The sequence below is a fragment of the Carettochelys insculpta genome, chromosome 5 (genome assembly GCF_033958435.1).
Source record: "Carettochelys insculpta isolate YL-2023 chromosome 5, ASM3395843v1, whole genome shotgun sequence".
Classification (NCBI taxonomy): Eukaryota; Metazoa; Chordata; order Testudines; family Carettochelyidae; genus Carettochelys; species Carettochelys insculpta.
The window spans coordinates 7,328,700-7,346,713 of record NC_134141.1 but is presented as its reverse complement, the minus strand read 5'-3'; the positions used below and the strand labels follow the sequence as shown (position 1 = coordinate 7,346,713).

The 18,014-nt window shown below is 53.0% G+C and overlaps 1 protein-coding gene across 2 annotated transcripts in view; it reads left to right on the top strand.

The window, feature by feature from the left end:
• Positions 1 to 18,014, top strand: part of ABCA1 (ATP binding cassette subfamily A member 1) — a 140,703-nt gene that overhangs the window by 103,724 nt on the left and 18,965 nt on the right. For both annotated transcript variants that reach the window (XM_074994608.1, XM_074994609.1), the window contains 14 exons: positions 365 to 504; positions 1,974 to 2,111; positions 2,956 to 3,176; positions 4,280 to 4,352; positions 4,831 to 5,033; positions 8,272 to 8,320; positions 9,600 to 9,713; positions 11,127 to 11,275; positions 11,414 to 11,538; positions 12,346 to 12,444; positions 14,475 to 14,664; positions 14,791 to 14,885; positions 16,040 to 16,072; positions 17,188 to 17,293. In XM_074994608.1, the coding sequence (XP_074850709.1) occupies positions 365 to 504; positions 1,974 to 2,111; positions 2,956 to 3,176; positions 4,280 to 4,352; positions 4,831 to 5,033; positions 8,272 to 8,320; positions 9,600 to 9,713; positions 11,127 to 11,275; positions 11,414 to 11,538; positions 12,346 to 12,444; positions 14,475 to 14,664; positions 14,791 to 14,885; positions 16,040 to 16,072; positions 17,188 to 17,293 (1,735 nt within the window). The remainder of the gene's footprint in view (positions 1 to 364; positions 505 to 1,973; positions 2,112 to 2,955; positions 3,177 to 4,279; positions 4,353 to 4,830; positions 5,034 to 8,271; positions 8,321 to 9,599; positions 9,714 to 11,126; positions 11,276 to 11,413; positions 11,539 to 12,345; positions 12,445 to 14,474; positions 14,665 to 14,790; positions 14,886 to 16,039; positions 16,073 to 17,187; positions 17,294 to 18,014) is intronic.

The following is an 18,014-nucleotide window of genomic DNA, read 5'->3' as shown; positions in this document are numbered from 1 at the left end:
CATTCTATTAGCAATGCCTTGCACATCTATTGCAGCCATTTTTCCTTTTTAGAAAACTGTTTCTTCCATTTAAAAAAAAAAAAAGGCCAAAATTTTCCACAGTGACTAATGGGGGCCCAAACTGAGGCACGGTAACATGGCCTGATTTTCAGATAGCGCTGAGCACTTTCCCTCTGGAAATCTGCTTCTCCAGGGTGTCCTTGGATAAGTCTCCAGAACCATTAGTTGGTTCCAAAAACCCTAGTGCTGCGCAGCAGCTCTCTGCCTAAACAGGTGTGGTTTCGTTGCCTAATTTACAAAGAAAAGGTTCACGTGATGAGGCTAACTGAGACAGCGCCTCGCTGGTTCTGCCACCAACCCGTAGGCTGACGGTGGAAGAGCACATCTGGTTCTACGCTCGTCTGAAAGGGCTGTCAGAGAAAAAGGTGAACGAGGAGATGCAGCAGATGGTGATGGACGTTGGTCTGCCTCACAAACTCAACGCTAGAACCAGCAAACTCTCTGGTAGGTCCGACCGCGTCAGCCCTTCACAGGGTCCGTCTCAGCTGCCCACAAAGGCCCTGGGAAGGGCACGGTAGTTCCGTACAGTTGAGAAGCACAACGAGGTTATGACAGCATAACCCACCACGCAGTGGGCGTTATGTACCCAGCTCTGTGCCTGATCCTGGGAGGTGGGTCTGTGGCAGCTGGTAGCTCGGGAAGTGAGTCCCCTCGCTCAAGCTGAGGAGACTCATGTTCTTCATTCCTCACAAAGTTCAATCCCCATTGACACAGGCACCAGCTCTGTGGATGCTCTGGGGCTGGAGCACCCAGGGAGAATTAAGGGGTACTGAGCACCCCTGGGAAGCCCTGCACATCAGTCCCTCCCCTTCCCATCCAGTACAAGCCCCATCGATCAGCTCCTGCCCACTGCAGATCAGCCATTTAGTGGCATGTAGGAGGTGCAGGAAGGGGTGGAGCAAGGGCAGAAGCTTGGAGGAAGAGGTGGAGGGGGGGTGCAGCACTTTGCAGGATCTGAGTAAGTCCGCGCTGATGCCTGATGACCATAGCAGCTGGGCGATCCTCTGGGATTTAAATGGCAGAGGCCTAAGGCATTTGGTTTGCACTGCCTGGGCCTAAGTGAAGCCCGTAAACCAAGGCTGAGCATGCATTACCCACTACTCCTTGTGTCTGACCCCCAGACCGTGGGAATCTTCCCTCCCTTTATTTTTAGTTCATGCTGATGTCACACTTTAATTCTGGAGATCCCAGCTTCAGTCCACCACAAGCAGCATTGCATAAGCTCGCATAGTAAATACACGACTGAATTTATCAGCACTCGGTGGTCAAAGCTCTCTGGCCTTCTTAATACACGGGAACCCTAAAGAGTGAGCCTGGTACCTCCGGCCGTCACTGGGGCCAGGCTTTGCCCTACACAGAAGCACAGCAGTCAGTGCGGTTGCCTGTGCTCCCAGTCTGCTCTGCTCACTCTGTTCCCCTCAGGCAGTGGCGGGTGAGTGTGGGAGCAGTGCCAACACTCCCCGACCATCAGGCTGGCTCCCTCACCCACTGCCCCGCTCCCAGCATCGGGCGTGGTGGGCTGGCGTGGAGCTCCACTCTGGCCGTTCGCTATTGACCGTAAGCAGGGTTCCCGCAATTTTTCCCCATCCCTGGGTGGAATAAATATTGTTTTGTGCATCCAGGCCTGTGCGGATGTGCACCAGTAGAAACGCAGGCTGCTGGCTGTGGGCGCTCTGCCAATCAGCTGCACGGCACCTGCAGCTCTCCTGGGTGGCTGCCAAATTGCTCAGCTTACAGGGAACCCTGGGCAGATCCTAGAGTCAGATAACGTTAGCTGAGTGCACACCTGGCTTCAGAAGGCGTTTGTGCGCAGGGGGCGGGAGGTGTGATGCTAGCCCCCTCGCTGTCTCTGCCCCAGCACCTTACAGCTCACATCCCCCTTCTCTGGCCTGAATTCTTCTCTCGCTTCGCAGGTGGCATGCAGAGAAAGCTCTCGGTGGCCTTGGCCTTCGTCGGGGGGTCGAAGGTCGTCATCCTGGACGAGCCAACAGCTGGTGTGGATCCTTACTCTCGCCGAGGGATATGGGAGCTGCTTCTGAAGTACCGCCAAGGTATCGCCCTTCCACCGTTATGGCTGGAAGTAACAGGGCATCAGTGGCTTAGATAAAATAGATATTGTTCTGCTTTTGTGGATTGCATGGGGAAATTGCTACCAAGGTCTCTGTAATTGCTTGGTGCCCCGGTAGAAGACTGCAACCAACAGCCTGGGAGGTTAATGTTCTCAGGGCAGCCAGCCACCTGCGTCCCCTATTAATGAGACTCTCTTTGTAGTCTCGGTATAACAAGCCCCTTTTCTCTAATTGCACGTCAGTGCTGAAGAGTAACCTATGTGCTGCACACGCTTCCCGCTGAAGGAAGGGGCTAGGAGGGCAGTTTCTGGTTTCACTCCCAATGGCATGAACCTGGCGTAACTCCAGGGAATTCCTATGGATCAGAAGCTGGTCCTTGGTGCCTGCATTCAGGCAAAACCCACCTTGCGTCAGGTAGGTGTAGTTGTTGGAACAAAACACCTTTTATTGGTGCACCCTGACATCACGTCTCTTGCTCCAGCAGAATGGGACATGGTGAGTCAGGAAGTCAGATGCTGAGATCATCCGATGTCCATGCACTGGTGGATGTGGCTTGTTCTGTTTCCATTCCTAGCACTGTAAATACCTGAAGCAGCAAAATATAAACATACTGGGGACTGGGCCATGAAAGAGAGAGGAAAATCCACCGGAGGCAGTAGTCGGTTGTTAACTCCTTCCATACTATTCCTGCTCATGTCAGGGACTCACCTCCCATCCAGCAGGATGGGGAGGGCAGAAAGGTTGCAATCCCCATGAGCGAGGAACAGTGATGTTGCCATCTAACAGGCAAACTCAGTGGTGTTTGTCTTCCTGTCTTTATTTACAGGCCGCACCATCATTCTGTCCACGCACCACATGGACGAGGCAGACATCCTGGGGGACAGGATCGCCATCATCTCTCATGGCAAACTGTGCTGTGTTGGCTCGTCCTTGTTCCTGAAGAACCAGCTGGGAACGGGCTATTACCTGACCCTGGTCAAGAAGGACGTGGACTCTTCCCTGAGCTCCTGCCGAAACAGCAGCAGTACGGTGTCGTACCTGAAAAAGGCACGTGTCCCAGTGTGGCTGCCCGCTTCCTTTCCCCTTCTGACCCCAAATCGTGAGGCTGCCCAGAATCAGAAGTTAAGATGTAGGGCAGTAAATGGGTTGATAAGAAATCCCTTAGCACTGCACGGAAGCATTACTTTCCTTGGTCCAATGCCTGCTATCAGGTCTGATTAGACCATTGCTTTGGAGTCTTGTGCACATTACAACCTCTTTGCCTGGATCAGAGAGGTCGCCGTGTTAGTCTGTGTCTTCCAAAACAACGAGGAGTCCTGTAGCACCTTGTAGACGAACAGATATTTTGGAGCATAAGCTTCCTGGGCAAAGACCCACTTTGTCAGATGCATGAGACATCCAAAATATCTGTTACGCTTTGCCTGGAGACACTCTCGGCAGTGTTTTCAGCCTGACGGCGGATGCTGCTGCTTTGTGTTTTGTGTCCGGACCTGAACAGACTGAACAGATCCCTGAATATCGGTGTAACTCGCGCACCTTTTGTCCCATTCACTAAGACCACTTACATAGAGAATAAGGAGTCTGCACTATGATCTTGCCTGGTTTTTAGCTCATGCAGTAGATCAGAAGCAGGCAGGATACAGCCCATGGGCTGGATCTGGCCTGCCAAGCCGTTTGAGCCAGCCTGCGGCCTGCTCCGCTGGGACCCCGAGACAGGCTCTCTGCCTGCCGCAGTTTCAGGCTGCTCAGAAGAGCTGGCTGCTCCCTCCGTGTGCCTCTAGGCACTGCACATCCCTAGTGATGGTGGGGACTTTGCACACTGTCTCCCCCCACAGCCTAATCATCACAGCTCCCATTGGCCAGAAACCCCTGCAGCAGATGCTCATGTACTAAGCTGCAGAGGTCCCAGGTTCCGTCCCACCTGCAGATGACCAAGGTCTGTCAGCGTTACTTTAGCGTCTGCTCCTATGTCCTCCGACCCTGTTTATCTCAACCCTTTGTCACAATTAGCAACACTAGGGTCCTTTAGCCCCTTCCTCCAGCATCCAGGAAGCTGGGCCTCTCTGGATGGGGTTACAAGGAGAGCGCAGCTTACAGCTGGCTGCCTGTTGATCCAGTTAACGTGTGCTCACCCTTTCCTATGTATCTAGGACGACAGCGTCTCCCAGAGCAGTTCAGATGCTGGGCTCGGCAGTGACCATGAAAGTGACACCCTGACGATAGGTAAGGGCTGAAAAAAGACACGTGTGCAATTTAGTCTCACCGCTCTGGTCTTCAGCAATTCACTTAACCTCTCTGCTTTTGTTAAATCTGTGAAAGGAAGATAACAGCACTGCCCTGCCCGTCTCTTACAGGGGTTTGGTGGAACAGTTAATACGCGCAAAGCCTAATGAATGCAAAGCACTGAGGATTATGCTGTTTCCCTTAACGACAGAAGTAGACCAGAATTTAAGGGCCGGTGTGTTAGCATGGCACGGAGTGTATCATGTACCATGTCTTGCAGGGCTGTTGATTGCATTCTGTCCAAAGTGCCTCAGAAAGGCTGCCAATAGAAGCAGCTGGGGCATCGCTCTGCTGAGAACCGACCCATCAGTGGGTTGTGTTTTACCCCAGCTGAGGATGTCTGCCAGCAAGATTGCCATCATTGTTACCTGTGAGCCACAGAGTAACCAGGCGGGCCTCTTGTGTTTGGTTCCTTCAGATGTCTCCGTTATCTCCAACCTCATTGTGAAGCACGTTCCTGAGGCCAGGCTGGTAGAGGACATTGGCCATGAGTTAACCTACGTCTTGCCGTATGAGGCTGCTCGGGAAGGAGCTTTCGTGGAGCTGTTCCATGAGATCGACGACCGTCTCTCTGACCTGGGCATTTCCAGTTACGGCATCTCGGAGACTACCCTAGAGGAAGTATGTGAGCTGGGGTTTTCAGAGGGCTTAGGCAGTCCAAACGAGTAATGCAAAGGCAAACTCCCCTCTAGAGCCACTGGAAGCCGCCTGCCGGGAGCTGATCTGCCCCTGAGTTCATAACTCCAGAGGTGCAGAAAGGATTCTCTCCTGCCCCACTGAAGTGTGCCCCCAAGGGAAGGACGCATTAAAATCCAAGGGCCAGATCCTCAGCTGGAGTGAATGTTATGGACACTAGAGTTCCCCATTTTTACCAGCTGGGGGCCTGGCCCTTGATGTTTCTAACCATCAGGTTTTTATCTTACTCTGTCAAGTACCGTCCCGGGGCACTTACGTCCCACAAGTGTCCCTGCCCTGCCTCCATTGATCAGCCTTTGCAGCTACTTGGCCCTCAGTGTGACTCACACCCCCCTTCCGGGGTGTACCTTTACCAGGAGCCGATCTTGGTGCCCACTCTGTGATCTCTCAGAGGGCAGAGGGATTCCCCTCCTGGAGACAGTGTCCTCGCCCTGACCTTCCAGCTCTGCACAGTCCATCAGTGTCTATCCCTAGTCCACACTCTCTCACCAGTTCCCCACTCAGAGCCGTCTGTGGTGCCGCCACTCCCTCAGGTCACCCCTGGTCTTCTCTTCCAGAGATCTCCAGTGGTACTGGGCTGACTGGTCCTTCAGCTCCTATTATAGGGCCTTGCTGGCCCCTGATTGGTCCCTTCCTCCTGCAGACATTCTAGCCTCCCTTGGAGGACTTCTCTGTTGTCTCTCTATGTGGGGCAAGATGTGGCAGAGCCACAGGGCCCCCAGTAGGGGCCCTCAGGCCTGAGCTACCCTTTCACAAGTACTTTCAGATATCTTGGTTCCAACAGTCCCCAAGGGGCTATTCCAGCAGCCAGAGGTTGCTGAATCTCTGCAACACTTTGGTTGTATCCCCTGCCCAGAGAGTGGTCAGACCATAAAAGTGACCCTCCTCCACCTACAGAGTCCCTAGTGCACAATCACTTTCCCGTAGCTCTGTGTCCTCAAAGGAGCACAAAAAGCCTGTCCCTTCGATCAAATGAAGCCCTGTCTATTGTATTCTCCAGCACCTTCTCAAACACACTTGGCATCACGATCTCCTCTTTAACAGTTTGGAGGAAAACTTGATTCTTCTGGCAGTTTCTGTGTTCTGTGTTCGAAAACTTGGCCCTTCCTGTGTAGAAAATCAAAAGGGAAAATGTGTCCTATCATGCCACTAGTAAGGCATTTGACACGGTCTCGCATGATCTTCTTATAAATAAACTAAGCAAATACAACTTAGATGGGGCCACTATAAGGTGGGTGTATAACTGGCTGAATAACCATTTTCAGAGAGTAGTTATTAAGGGTTCACAGTCACTTTGGAAGGGCATAACAAGTGGGGTTCCACAGGGATCTGTTTTGGGACCAGTTCTCTTCAATATCTTCACCAACGATTTAGATATTGGCATAGAAAGTACGCTTATTAAGTTTGCAGATGATACCAAGCTGGGAGGAGTTGCAACTGCTTTGAAGGGTAGGGTCATAATTCAGAATGATCTGGACAAACTGGAGAAGTGGTCTGAGGTAAACAGGATGAAGTTTAGTAAGGACAAATGCGAAGTACTCCACTTGGGAACAGACAATCAGCTTCATACATATAGAATGGGAAGTGACTGTCTGTGAAAGAGTACTGCAGAAAGGGATCTAGGGGTTGTAGTGGACCACAAGTTAAATATGAGTCAATAGTGTGATGCTGTTCCCAAAAAAGCAAACATGATTCTGGAATGCATTAACAGGAGTGTCGTGAGCAAGACACGAGAAGTCATTCTTCCACTCAACTCAGTGGTCATTAGCCCTCAATGGGAGTATTGTGTCCAGTTCTGGGCACCACATTTCAAGAAAGATGTAGAGAAATTGGAAAAGGTCCAGAGAAGAGCAACAGGAATGATTAAAGGTCCAGAGAGCATGAGCTATGAGGGAAGACTGAAAGAACTGGTCTTGTTTAGTTGAGAAAAGAGAAGAGTTAGAGGGGACATGAAAGCAGTTTGCAAGTACCTCAAAAAGGGTTAAAAGGAGGAGGGAGAAAAATTGTTCTCCTTGGCCTCCGAGGATAGGACAAGGAGCAAAGGGCTTAAACTGCAGCAAGGGAGATTTAGATTAGACATTAGGAAAAAGTTCCTAACTGTCAGGGTGGTTAAACACTGGAATAAGTGACCTAGCGAGGTTGTGGAATCTCCATCGCTGGAGATATTTAAGAGCAGATTAGACAGACTCCTATCGGGGATGATCTGGATGGTACTTGGTCCTGCCCAGAGGGCACGGAACTGGACTCGATGACCTCTTGAGGTCCCTTCCAGTTCTAGTGCTCTGGGATTCTATGGCTGGGAATGTTCCTTCTTGACTAGAAGGCAGGTGGATTTCCACCAGTTTAATACCAAGCCTCACTATGTACATCTTCATTGCAAAGGGATGAAGGCCATATAAGCAGTGTGACACCTGAGGACTTGGCAGCCCTTTGATTCTGAGGGCTGAGTTTGGCACAGTATTTTTGTGGGTAACAGCACACACACGTGTTCCACTAGCTCCTGCTAAAAATGGCACGGGACATTTTTTTTATTTGTGCACTATTGAGAGGCTGAAGCAGCCATTAACAATGTAGAATCACAGTGCCAATTCAGCACTTATTGTTCTCAGTTGCTCTAGGCTAGTGGCTGTCAACCTGTCCAGATGACTGTACCCCTTCCGAGGGTCTAATTTGTCTGGTGTACCCCCAAGTTTCACCCCACTTCAAAACTTATAAAACCAGGCACCAAAGTACCAATGTTTCACCGCACACTGGTACTGACCAGAGGCAACTTTCTCATCTTTACCATACAATTATAAAATAAACCAACTGGAATGTAACTATTGCACTTACATTTCAGTGTCTAGTATACAGAGCCGTATAAATAAATCAGCGTCCAGGCAATTTTAGGGTGTTCTGACTTCGCTAGTGCTTTCTATGTAATCTGTTTTAAAGCCAGGCAGATCTCTAGATAAGTTGATGTACCCTCTGGAAGGCTTCTGAGTATCCACATATCCCTGTGGGAGAACTACTGCTCTAGGCAAAGGATGTTCTGTAACGCTCCTCATGCTGACATGTTGCATTCTGTACTAGAATCACTGGGTCACCCATGTTACATCAAGCACCACGTACGGCTGTATTAGACCATTTCTAATTGTCTTTTTAACCTCTCTTTGCTCATCAGATCTTTCTCAAAGTGGCTGAAGACAATGGGGTGGATGCAGAAACCTCAGGTTAGTACAATCATTTCAGGGCTCCATTGTCGAAATAGCCTCTGCTTCTACAGCACTCTACACCTGCATTCACTGTCCCTTCAACACACAACTGACACACGGGTAAATTCTCATCTGGTAGGAATTCCCATGCAAGCACTTTGCCCATTGGGCAAGTAGAGTCATCTTGTGTGTAGAGCCAGGGGATGGAATTTAGCAGGTATGAGGTCTCTTTCCCACTTTGCCAATTACTCCATAGTTTTGGGCAAATCTGTTGACTTCTGTGGGAGTCACCTTTTCGATATGTAAAATCTTGCCTGGGTGTAGAAGCCCCAAGTGAAAGATGCTACGCATGTTGTTCTGAGAATCAGAAACTGAGACACTTCGGGGGCGACTTTTTAAGGCCACGAAATAGTCAGACTGAAAAAGGTCACCACTTAGAATGGTGACAAGGATCAGCGAGGTCGCCGTTGTCAGTCTATATCTTCAAAAACAACAAGAAGTCCTGTGGCACCTTAGAGACTCACAGATAGTTTGGAGCACAAGCTTTCGTGGGCACAGACCCGCTTCGTCATCAGATGACGAAGCAGGTCTTGCCCACGAAAGCTTATGCTCCAAAATACCTGTAAGTCTCTAAGGTGCCACAGGGCTTCTTGTAGCTTTTTAAAATGCGTCCTTGGTCATTACTGAGTGTTAAGACACAGGCACATATTTCTTGGAATGGAGGATTTTTTTTCAGGAATGTAGTACCTGAATGAGTTTATCGTGAAATAGTGAATAAGCAGCATCAGCCATGTTTCCGAGCACATGATCGGTTCTGAGAGTGTTTATGTTGATTTGAGTTTTCACTTCAGATGCTTCCCTTCGCATCAGGAATTTGTTCCAATAGATGGTTTGTTCCTGGGAAACACAGAGCAAATTCTGCTTGGTGTAACAATATGTCTCAACCAAGCATCTTAGGATTAATACGGCCCTCAAAATTTTAACTGTTAAATGAAACCCAGGACATTTGAAGTGTCCTTAAAAGAAACCTCCGCAGACACCTTATGAAAAACAAGCACATGGGTGCACTTCATCTATAATTGCAAAGGCGTGGGGTGCTTTTTTCCCAAGGTCTGGTGCTCAGTTTGCAGCTGCCTATGGGCGCTGCTTAAAAGTTGAAAGTAAATAAGCTGTGAAGATTTCCGTACAGTCATTTGCTGATGACATTTTAGTGCCCAGTGTTTGGGTCTTACAAACATAGTTGTTCATTGCCTTTGTTAAATTGAGTAAGTCAGCTAGCCTGCGCTGTCCTCTTCAGATGGCACATTACCTGCAAGAAGGAACAGGCGTGTCTTTGGAGACCGACAGAGCTGCCTTCATCCCTTCACAGAAGATGACACTTTCGACCCTAATGATTCAGACGTAGATCCAGGTAAAGACAGAAGGAGCTGGAGTGCAGTAATCTCAGCTGCCTGCCTGTGCCTCATCCCTTATCTACGGTTGAGAATCATAATGCAAGAGAAACTCAGTATTATGAGGGCCTTGAAACAAACTCACCAGCTCACCCCAAAAGAATTCTGGATGTTACTTAAATTCCTTCCAGCGAATGGCCTCTTAGTTTCTCCTGCATTTCCCAAAGCATGTTAAAATTCCTGGGACACTTACACATGGATGCTCCACCCTCAGGCAGGATGTTTACTGACCTCTGCTTTCCTGAATGGGCCCAGGTGAGAGGAACAAGGTTTATTTATTCAGCAGCACTAGATGGACTAACTCAATATGGGATGTTCAGGGAAGCCCTGCAGAAGCTAAGGCGTAAATAGGCAGGAGATGGTCTGTCCAAAGAGGACAGATTTCAAGCCTGATCCAAATCCCACTAAATCAAAGGGGAGCTTTTTCACCGATTTTTGTGGGCGCCAAGTTGGGTCACGTTTTTGTTACAGAGGTGCCCATAGTAGTGACATCTACAACGTGAAAAGGTGACCTAGCCACAAAAACTTTAGCAGGGGTTTGTTATGTCCAGGTGTCGCTGGGTCTCTGCTGTTATATCAACACCCCCTGCCCTCTGAAATGCATCTTCCCTCAGGCCACACTTTCACCCTTAGTCCTGAGGGTGACTATATGATGCATTCTTTGTCTGTTACAGGACACCTTAGAGGGAAAGGTGGCCTGGTCTGAAAAGTTCTGCTCTGTAGTGGAACTTTCTCCAGGGCTGGCAGGTCTGTCTTGGCCCATGTCTAAACCTGAGAAGGGCTGGTGACTGTCAGGATGAGGTTTCTACCCCTGCCTGGCAGATCTGGATGCCCAGTTCCCTTTGGAAGTTAATGGCAGCCAGATCTGAAGGTCGTTTGGAAAGTCTCAGCCACAGGGTGAGCAGACTCCTCCCTCGCACCGAGTGTCGGACAGATAAACACTTGGATGCGTATTCCTGAGAGGCTGTTTCTCCTCCCACCCCGGCCCCACTGCCTGCGGCATGCCTTTGTACCAGTCAAGAGCAGCTGGGGACTTTTTCAATAGTCCTTTGGTTCGAATGCCTGTGGGCTGGAAACCAGGGCTGTTCTCAGTGAGGGGCAACTGGCTGTGGAATCTGCTTCCCTGAAGGGTCTCATAGACTCTCTGTACTGGGCATTTCTCCTACCCCTGCAACCCCAGATTCAGCTCTGCTGGTGGGTCTAAGTACGACGTGGCCTAATCCTGCTCAGAGCCCATCCGGGAGACACAGCGGTAAGGACAGGGGCAACTGCCAGGGTCCTGCCTGCACAAGCAGGAGCAGCATGCAAAGGGAGCAGGTGGTTTGCTTTCACTTCCATGTGAGCGGGACTCACGGATCGTGTCTTGCCGGCAGAATCCAGAGAGACAGACCTGCTCAGCGGGATGGACGGCAAAGGCTCTTACCAGATGAAGGGCTGGAAGCTCACCCAGCAGCAGTTCGTAGCTCTGCTGTGGAAGAGGCTGCTCATTGCCAAGCGCAGCAGGAAGGGGTTCTTCGCCCAGGTGAGGCCAGGCGGCACCTGCTGCAGAGGTCGCTGGAACCCAGCCCCGTTCTGTCAGCGTCTCCGTGCAGCTTGCACGCCTTGCGCCTGTGAGGGCGCGTCTTCCAAAGACCGCTCTGCTCCTTCCTTGCCACTGCAGATCGTGCTGCCAGCCGTGTTCGTGTGCATCGCTCTCGTGTTCAGCCTGATCGTGCCGCCCTTCGGGAAGTACCCCAGCCTGGAGCTGCAGCCCTGGATGTACGACGAGCAATACACGTTTATCAGGTACCTTTCCAACTGCCAGAAAACGTTAAAACGGGCCTCCTCAGGACTGGGGCCACTCAAAGCTCTGCTGTCTCTGTTCACGGTCCCAGTCCTGTCACCGGACAGAGAGAGAGAGAGAGAGAGTGTGTGTGTGTGTGTGTGGCGCCGAAGTTCAGTATAAAGAAAAGATGCCGTTTTGCCTGGCAAGCTCCCAATGAGAGCGAATTGGTCTCAGCTGCTAAGCCGTACAGTCAAGCTGTGGAGCTTCTCGCCAGAGGAGCCTGTGAAGGCCAGGATTTTCACAGGGTCCAAACAGGGCTAGATAAATTCCTGGAGGTGAGGTCCATCAATGGCTGTTAGCCAGGATGGGCAGCCTCGGTTTGTCGGAGGCTGGGAATGGGCGACAGGAGAGGGATCACGTGACGATTACCCATTCTGTTCACTCCCTCTGGGGCATCTGGCTTTGGCCACTGTCAGAAGACAGGATACTGGGCTCCATGGACCTTTGGTCTGAGCCAGTGTGGTCATTCCTGTGTTCTTACGAATGGTAGGAAGGCTGTGTTCTTAGGACTGGTACGTGTGACCTTTCATCCATAGATCTCAGCTGCAAAGCCCCACAGGAAAAAGCTAAAAATACCTCCACCACCTTCCAGCCATCACAGTGCTTCCCCTGGGTGCGCGCGTGCGTGTGCGCGAGAGAGAGAGAACATTCCGGAAAGGAAACTTCCCACCCCCGTTCCTCTTCCTGCCCTCTTAGCAGTGTCTCTGCCCTGCCGTTTCACTGGCTTTGCTGCTTGTGCCCTGAATGTTTCCCCCTTGTGCCCCTAGCAACGACGCGCCAGACGATGCAGGCACTCAGAAGCTCCTGAACACGCTCCTCAATGCGCCCGGCTTCGGGACCCGCTGCATGGAAGGACACTCCATCCCGTGAGTAGAGCCGAGCTGTGGCAGGCGCGGCCAGGGGCAGCAACGCCATCGTTTCTGAGCCACTTGCTGCTACGCTGCTTTCAGGGACTGGGGGATGCCGCTAACATGTCCCGCGAGTCCTGGCCGCCGCGCACGCCTGCCTCAGAATCAGCCAGCAGGGAGCGTAAGCTCAAGGCACCGGGTGAGCTGGTTGTCTGGCCTCAGTGGCAGCGGTTAATTGAAAGCGCGGTAGTGACCAGCTGGGGGGCGTATCCAGCCGAAGGACTGCCATGAAAGTTCCCCCTTCACAGGTGAAGGCCCTGGGCTGCCTCCTGTGTTGTGTTCACATACTGATTAGAGGCTGTGTCCTGTGCTGGCACTCAGGGCGAGCGATGAGGCTGCTCAGAGAAGCCAGAGTTGCAGGCTCACGCCCTGCCTTTCCCTCCCCGTTGCTCACCGAGAGGGTTGAGCCCAGAGCCATCCTGGCCATAGGACAAGGTGGGGCGGCTGCCCCAGGCCCCGCAGCGGACACCCCACCCGTCCTGTGGATGTGGGGGGACAGGAATTACCTGGCACAGGGCGTGGGCAGTGGGGCAGGCGGCAGCAGCAGCAGTCAGAGGGGATAGCCTACCCCCGGCCTCCCCTCTCCCCGCACTCGCTGTGCGGTTCTCCACCGCGGCCTCCCCACCCGCTGAGCCCTGCTTCTCCCTGGGCGCCTGGGAGGCCTCCAGACACCCCGCAGGGCTCCGTGGGCCAGGAGGCCGTGGCGGCGTGCGGTGTAGTGAGTGCGGGGGAGGCAGGCAGGAGGCCTGGGGAGAGGCGACCTCCTGCAGCTGCCGCTGTTACCGCTGTCTGCTGCCTGTCCCCTGCCCCAGGTAATCACCTCCCTTCCCACCCAAAGGGAGGGGGCCAGGGTGGGGGCAGAGAGGGGGAAAGGGGTGGGGCCAGCAGCACCGGGCAGGGGAGGGTTGCCCCAGCCTACCCCGCTGTGGGTGGCCTTGGTTGAACTAGCCCTGGACGGTCCCACTGGAGTGACTCACTCTGCAGGGCCAAGCGAAGCCCGAGGGGTGCGGTCGTGTTCTGCGGAAGTGGCCGTTTTCCTGCCCCCTTCCGCCCCGGGTTTCCCAGACCAGGGCTGGGCTCCATGCAGGCAGCCTGCAGGGAGCTGTTGTTGACTGGAGGCGGGATAGAGACCGAAGGGCCTTTTCCCCCTAGGACTAGCTGCCAGGGGGGCTCCGGCTGTGAAAGGAAAAGTCAGACTGGCCCCATGGCGATGCCTCATTGGCTCGGGCTGGCTGTTTTGTTCCCACAGTTCTCTGCCTCACGTCCCGTAGGCCCCTCAGTGTGCATGGCTTCCCCAGGTGCGCTTTGAGCGCTAGCAGGCCGGCAGGAGGCCAGGGCACAGACGTGCCGCATGGCTGGGGGCGAGCTGGAGTGTGCCGAGAAGACATGCCCAAAGGAGAACCGCTCCTGCCACCAGCCCTCATGCGATCTGCTCCCAGGCCACCCAGCACTGCAGTGGCTTCTCCAAACCAGGAAGGCTGGTGATGGGGCCGTAGCACCTGGCCCCACATGAGGCCATGGGGCGGGGCGGGGAATTAGCAGCACCCTGCAGAGCTGCGCAATGCATGAATGGGAACTCCGAGACAACCCGCCTGCCAGGGCTCCCCTGGGGCCGTGCAGCTCCAGGCCCGCTTCAAAGGCAGAACAGACACGCAAGAGCCAGCCAAGGCCGTAAACACATCTGCGTCAGTGGCCCCCCTCTGCAGAGGGGCTCTGGGAGGGGTGAGGCTGAGTGAAATAAAGCACTTGATGCTCCCGGGAAGGGAAGGATAATGGTGCAGGGGGAATACTCCACAGTGCTCCACCCCCACTGACATTAACAAGAGCTTTCCCTTCTGCAGCAGCCCTGCTAGGCTGGAGAGAGTGTGACTGGTGATTTCCCTAGCAGCAAAGCTAGGCCCACCCTGAGCGCTCAGAAAACCCCCGCATTGGCTAGTGGTGTGATTTAGCAACTGACCTCTCTTTGCCTGGGCTCTGGCCTCATGCAGGGACACTCCTTGCCTGGCCGGAGAGGATAAGTGGACCACCGCCCCTGTCCCTGACACAGTCCTCGACATCTTCCTGAATGGCAACTGGACGATGGAGAACCCCTCCCCAGCCTGCGAGTGTAGCAATGAGAAGATCAAGAAAATGCTGCCGGTGTGCCCTCCCGGCGCCGGGGGGCTGCCTCCTCCCCAGGTAGGAGAGGTCCTGGCTGCTCTGGCGCAGCACAGGGAGGTGTGTGGCGAGGCGGGTTGGATCTTTTGCAGGGGATGCGAGAAAAACACTGAATTCCAAGTCTGTCTGCTTTTCCTGTGGTGCCAGAGAGAACAGAACACGGGGGACACCCTGCAGAACCTGACGGGCCGGAACATCTCTGACTACCTGGTGAAGACCTACGCGCAAATCATTGGGAAAAGGTGCCTGTGACATACGTTGTTCCTTCGTGATCGCTGCTGGCCTTGTGCGGCGTCCGGTGCACCGTAAATATCAGAGGGGTAGCTGTGTTCGTCTGCTTCCGCACAAACAACGGGAAGTCCTGTGGCACCTTGTAGACTAAGATTCATTGGAGCATAAGCTTTGGTGGGCAGAAACCCGCATTCTGATGCATCTGACAAAGTGAGTCTTTGCCCACCAAAGCCTATGCGCCGGCAAATACATAAGTCTGTGAGGTGTCCGTGCACACTGTACCTCCGCGGGGTGAATTTGACCCACAGAGCGCTGGGCTGTCTGCAGAGTTGAGAGTCGAGGCTAATTTGCTCTTTCTCGTGGCCCTCCCCATCTTAGACTCCCTGGCACTGACTAAGCCCCACTCGTGCTCACCTGTGCGTAGCTCACTGTCCCTTCCTGATTGCCACCCCGAGCTCGGTGCATCATCGGTGCGAATCGTCCCTCTGACTCAGGCCCTGCACTCAAGCTCTCATTGATTGTTCTCTCAGTGGCTGATGCAAGTCACCCCCATCAGCAGGCTGCATTTCTGCCAAGCTGCTCAGCCAGCGGAAAATTTTCTTCCTGAAGTAAAATATGAGGCCTGCAAAAACATGGCCTGAAACTCCTGGGCCCTGTCATAGACTCGTAGGCTGCAGGGCCAATGGCGATACTGTTGTGATCACCTAAACCTGCCTTTCTCTGTAAGACCTGCCAGAGACTTTCCCCACACTAATCCCTGGTGCAGCACTGTTAGACAAGCGCCCTGTCTTGACTTCAGACTTGGCAAGTGGTGGAGACTCCCCCCAGCCCTTGGTAAGCGTGTGGTGCAAAGGCAGAGAATTGGGCGCTCGTCCATCGGTGGGCTCAGCCCCGAACTCTGGCCAAGTTCAGACGTGGCTCAGACTCCAGCTCTGGTCCTTTTCTAGATCCTGGGCCAAGGCCAGGCAGCGCATTGGGCACAGCGGTAGGCCTGGGAGGTGCTACAGGAGGGCAGACGCCTTTGCAGAGCAATCCCTGGAGTGACCCAAACTGTACATCTGCCCTCAGGCATGAAGGCACGACTGCGTCTGGCTGGCTGGGGGTAGCTCTGACAACAACCCAGCTCGTAAATAACAAACCTCTTTTCTTCTCTTTGCCTCCACAGTTTAAAGAACAAGATCTGGGTGAATGAGTTCAGGTGAGTTACTCTCTGGTCTGTGTGTTGCGTAAGGCTCAGTCAGTGGCTGAGTGCTGGGCTCTGGGGGATGTGCCTCTAAATTTAATTTTTGTAAAAGGCGGCTTTTTTCCAAAATGTGAACCCCTGTGCCCAGGAAACCACCGTTCTTAACATTGCAACAGAAGCAGGATCTGCTAGTACGGAGCCTTTCCCTAGCCCCAGCCTCTGGCAGCAGACAAACTGGAACGAGCCATGGGCCCGATCCTGCAAGTACTCTTTGCCTACTCCAGGGACATCTGTTACGAATCCTTCTAGTTAATGTTAGTGAGCACTTGCAGGATCAGGCCCTTGGCCTGCTTATAATTAATTGCACTGCCCTGAGAGGGTCTGGGAGCCGTGGGGGGAGCAGTGCGCAGCCCAACCAGGGAGAGGACCCCACTTTTCCCCTTCCTTTAGCCCCAGCCCGATGCAAGGACAGCAGATTAACAGCTGGGCTGCGGTGTGAGAAGACCCTAGACCAGCCATTTAACCAAACACTCCAATCTAACCGCAAATCTAGCACTACTCCCGGCAGGAATGAGCCTGAGAGAGCCCAGCCCAGCAAGTTGGAGTCCTGTCTTTCATGAGAGTTCGGGCATATTTACGCTTGCTGCTGTGGGGACATCCCTAGAGGCTCCAGTCAAAAGGTCACTCAGTCCAGGTCTGCACTAAGGAAGAAAATTGGTGTGAAATACACAACTCCAGCCATGTGAGCTGCGTAGCTGGAGTTGACGTACCTTTGATTTTCTGCATCGTCCCCACAGTGGGAGGAACTCTCCTGTTGACTTCCCCTACTCCCCACAGCCGCGAGGAGGACCAGGGTTGGTGAGGGTGCCCTCAGTGTTTGATTTAGAGAGTCTTTGCTAGACCTGCTAAATCAAACCCTGAAAGATCGACCTCAGGAGTGTCAACCCTCTGGTAGGTGTAGCCAAGCCTTTAGATCCAAACAAACGTAAACGAAAGGTTGTCACTGGAGCCCTGAGATCCCAGCACAGAGCAGCAAGCTGAAAGCCACAGGGCATGAGAAAGGCCTTTTGTGGAGGACAAGCTAGAGCCAGTCTGTATTTCACTGTGTGTCTGTCTGGCTGTGCTTCCAGGTATGGCGGCTTTTCAGTGGGTGCCAGCAGTTCCCTCCTGCTCCCACCAAGCGAAGAAGTCAGTGATGCCATCAAGCAAGTGAAGAAAATCTTGGAACTAGCCCAGGTGAGGCGAACATGCTGGGATCATAACAGCTCCTGGGAGTGGGAGGGGAGCGTGGCCAGTGGGCACTGAACCCTGGGAATCTTTGGGTCTAAAAATATGTGTTTCCTCTGCTTGCGGTAAAGGACTCTGTGTGAGTGAGACACTCGAGGGGGGACGAGCCACACAGAGGGGTGGCAGGTAACAGGGTGTGTGGGAGGAGGAGGAGGAGTCAATGTTCAGCTTCTCCTTTCTGTATTGGAGTTCTCTGAACACCTGATCGTCCAAACCCAAAGTGGTGTCAGGAAGCGATTCAGGGGCAGCGTGAGGCCTTTACCTCTGAGCCAAATCCGCAGGTCCTTACTCTGTTTTTCCCCTTTCTCACGCCCGTCGGTGTCTGTCGATGTCAGCGAGTGAGCCCCAGAAAAACTAGAGTTCCCCCCATGTAGCACGGCTCAAAGAACAGCAAGGAGGAAGCTGGGGGTTTCCAAACCCGAAAGAGGAGAGCTGAAAAAAGACCCCAAGGCAGATGTTCTCATTCATTCTGGTCCCTCTGTGCCACTGTGGTGGGACAGAGTAGTCAGAAAGCAGCTGGATCTGGCCAGCTCAGAGCTCCCCTACTCTCACATGGCACAGAGCTGGCATAGAGGACCCCAAGCCCTGTTCAGCCCCACTGTCACTTGATGTCAGTTAGAGCAGCCTCTGAGCTGCTCTAGCCTGTGCCACTGCAGTGCAGATGCTTCAG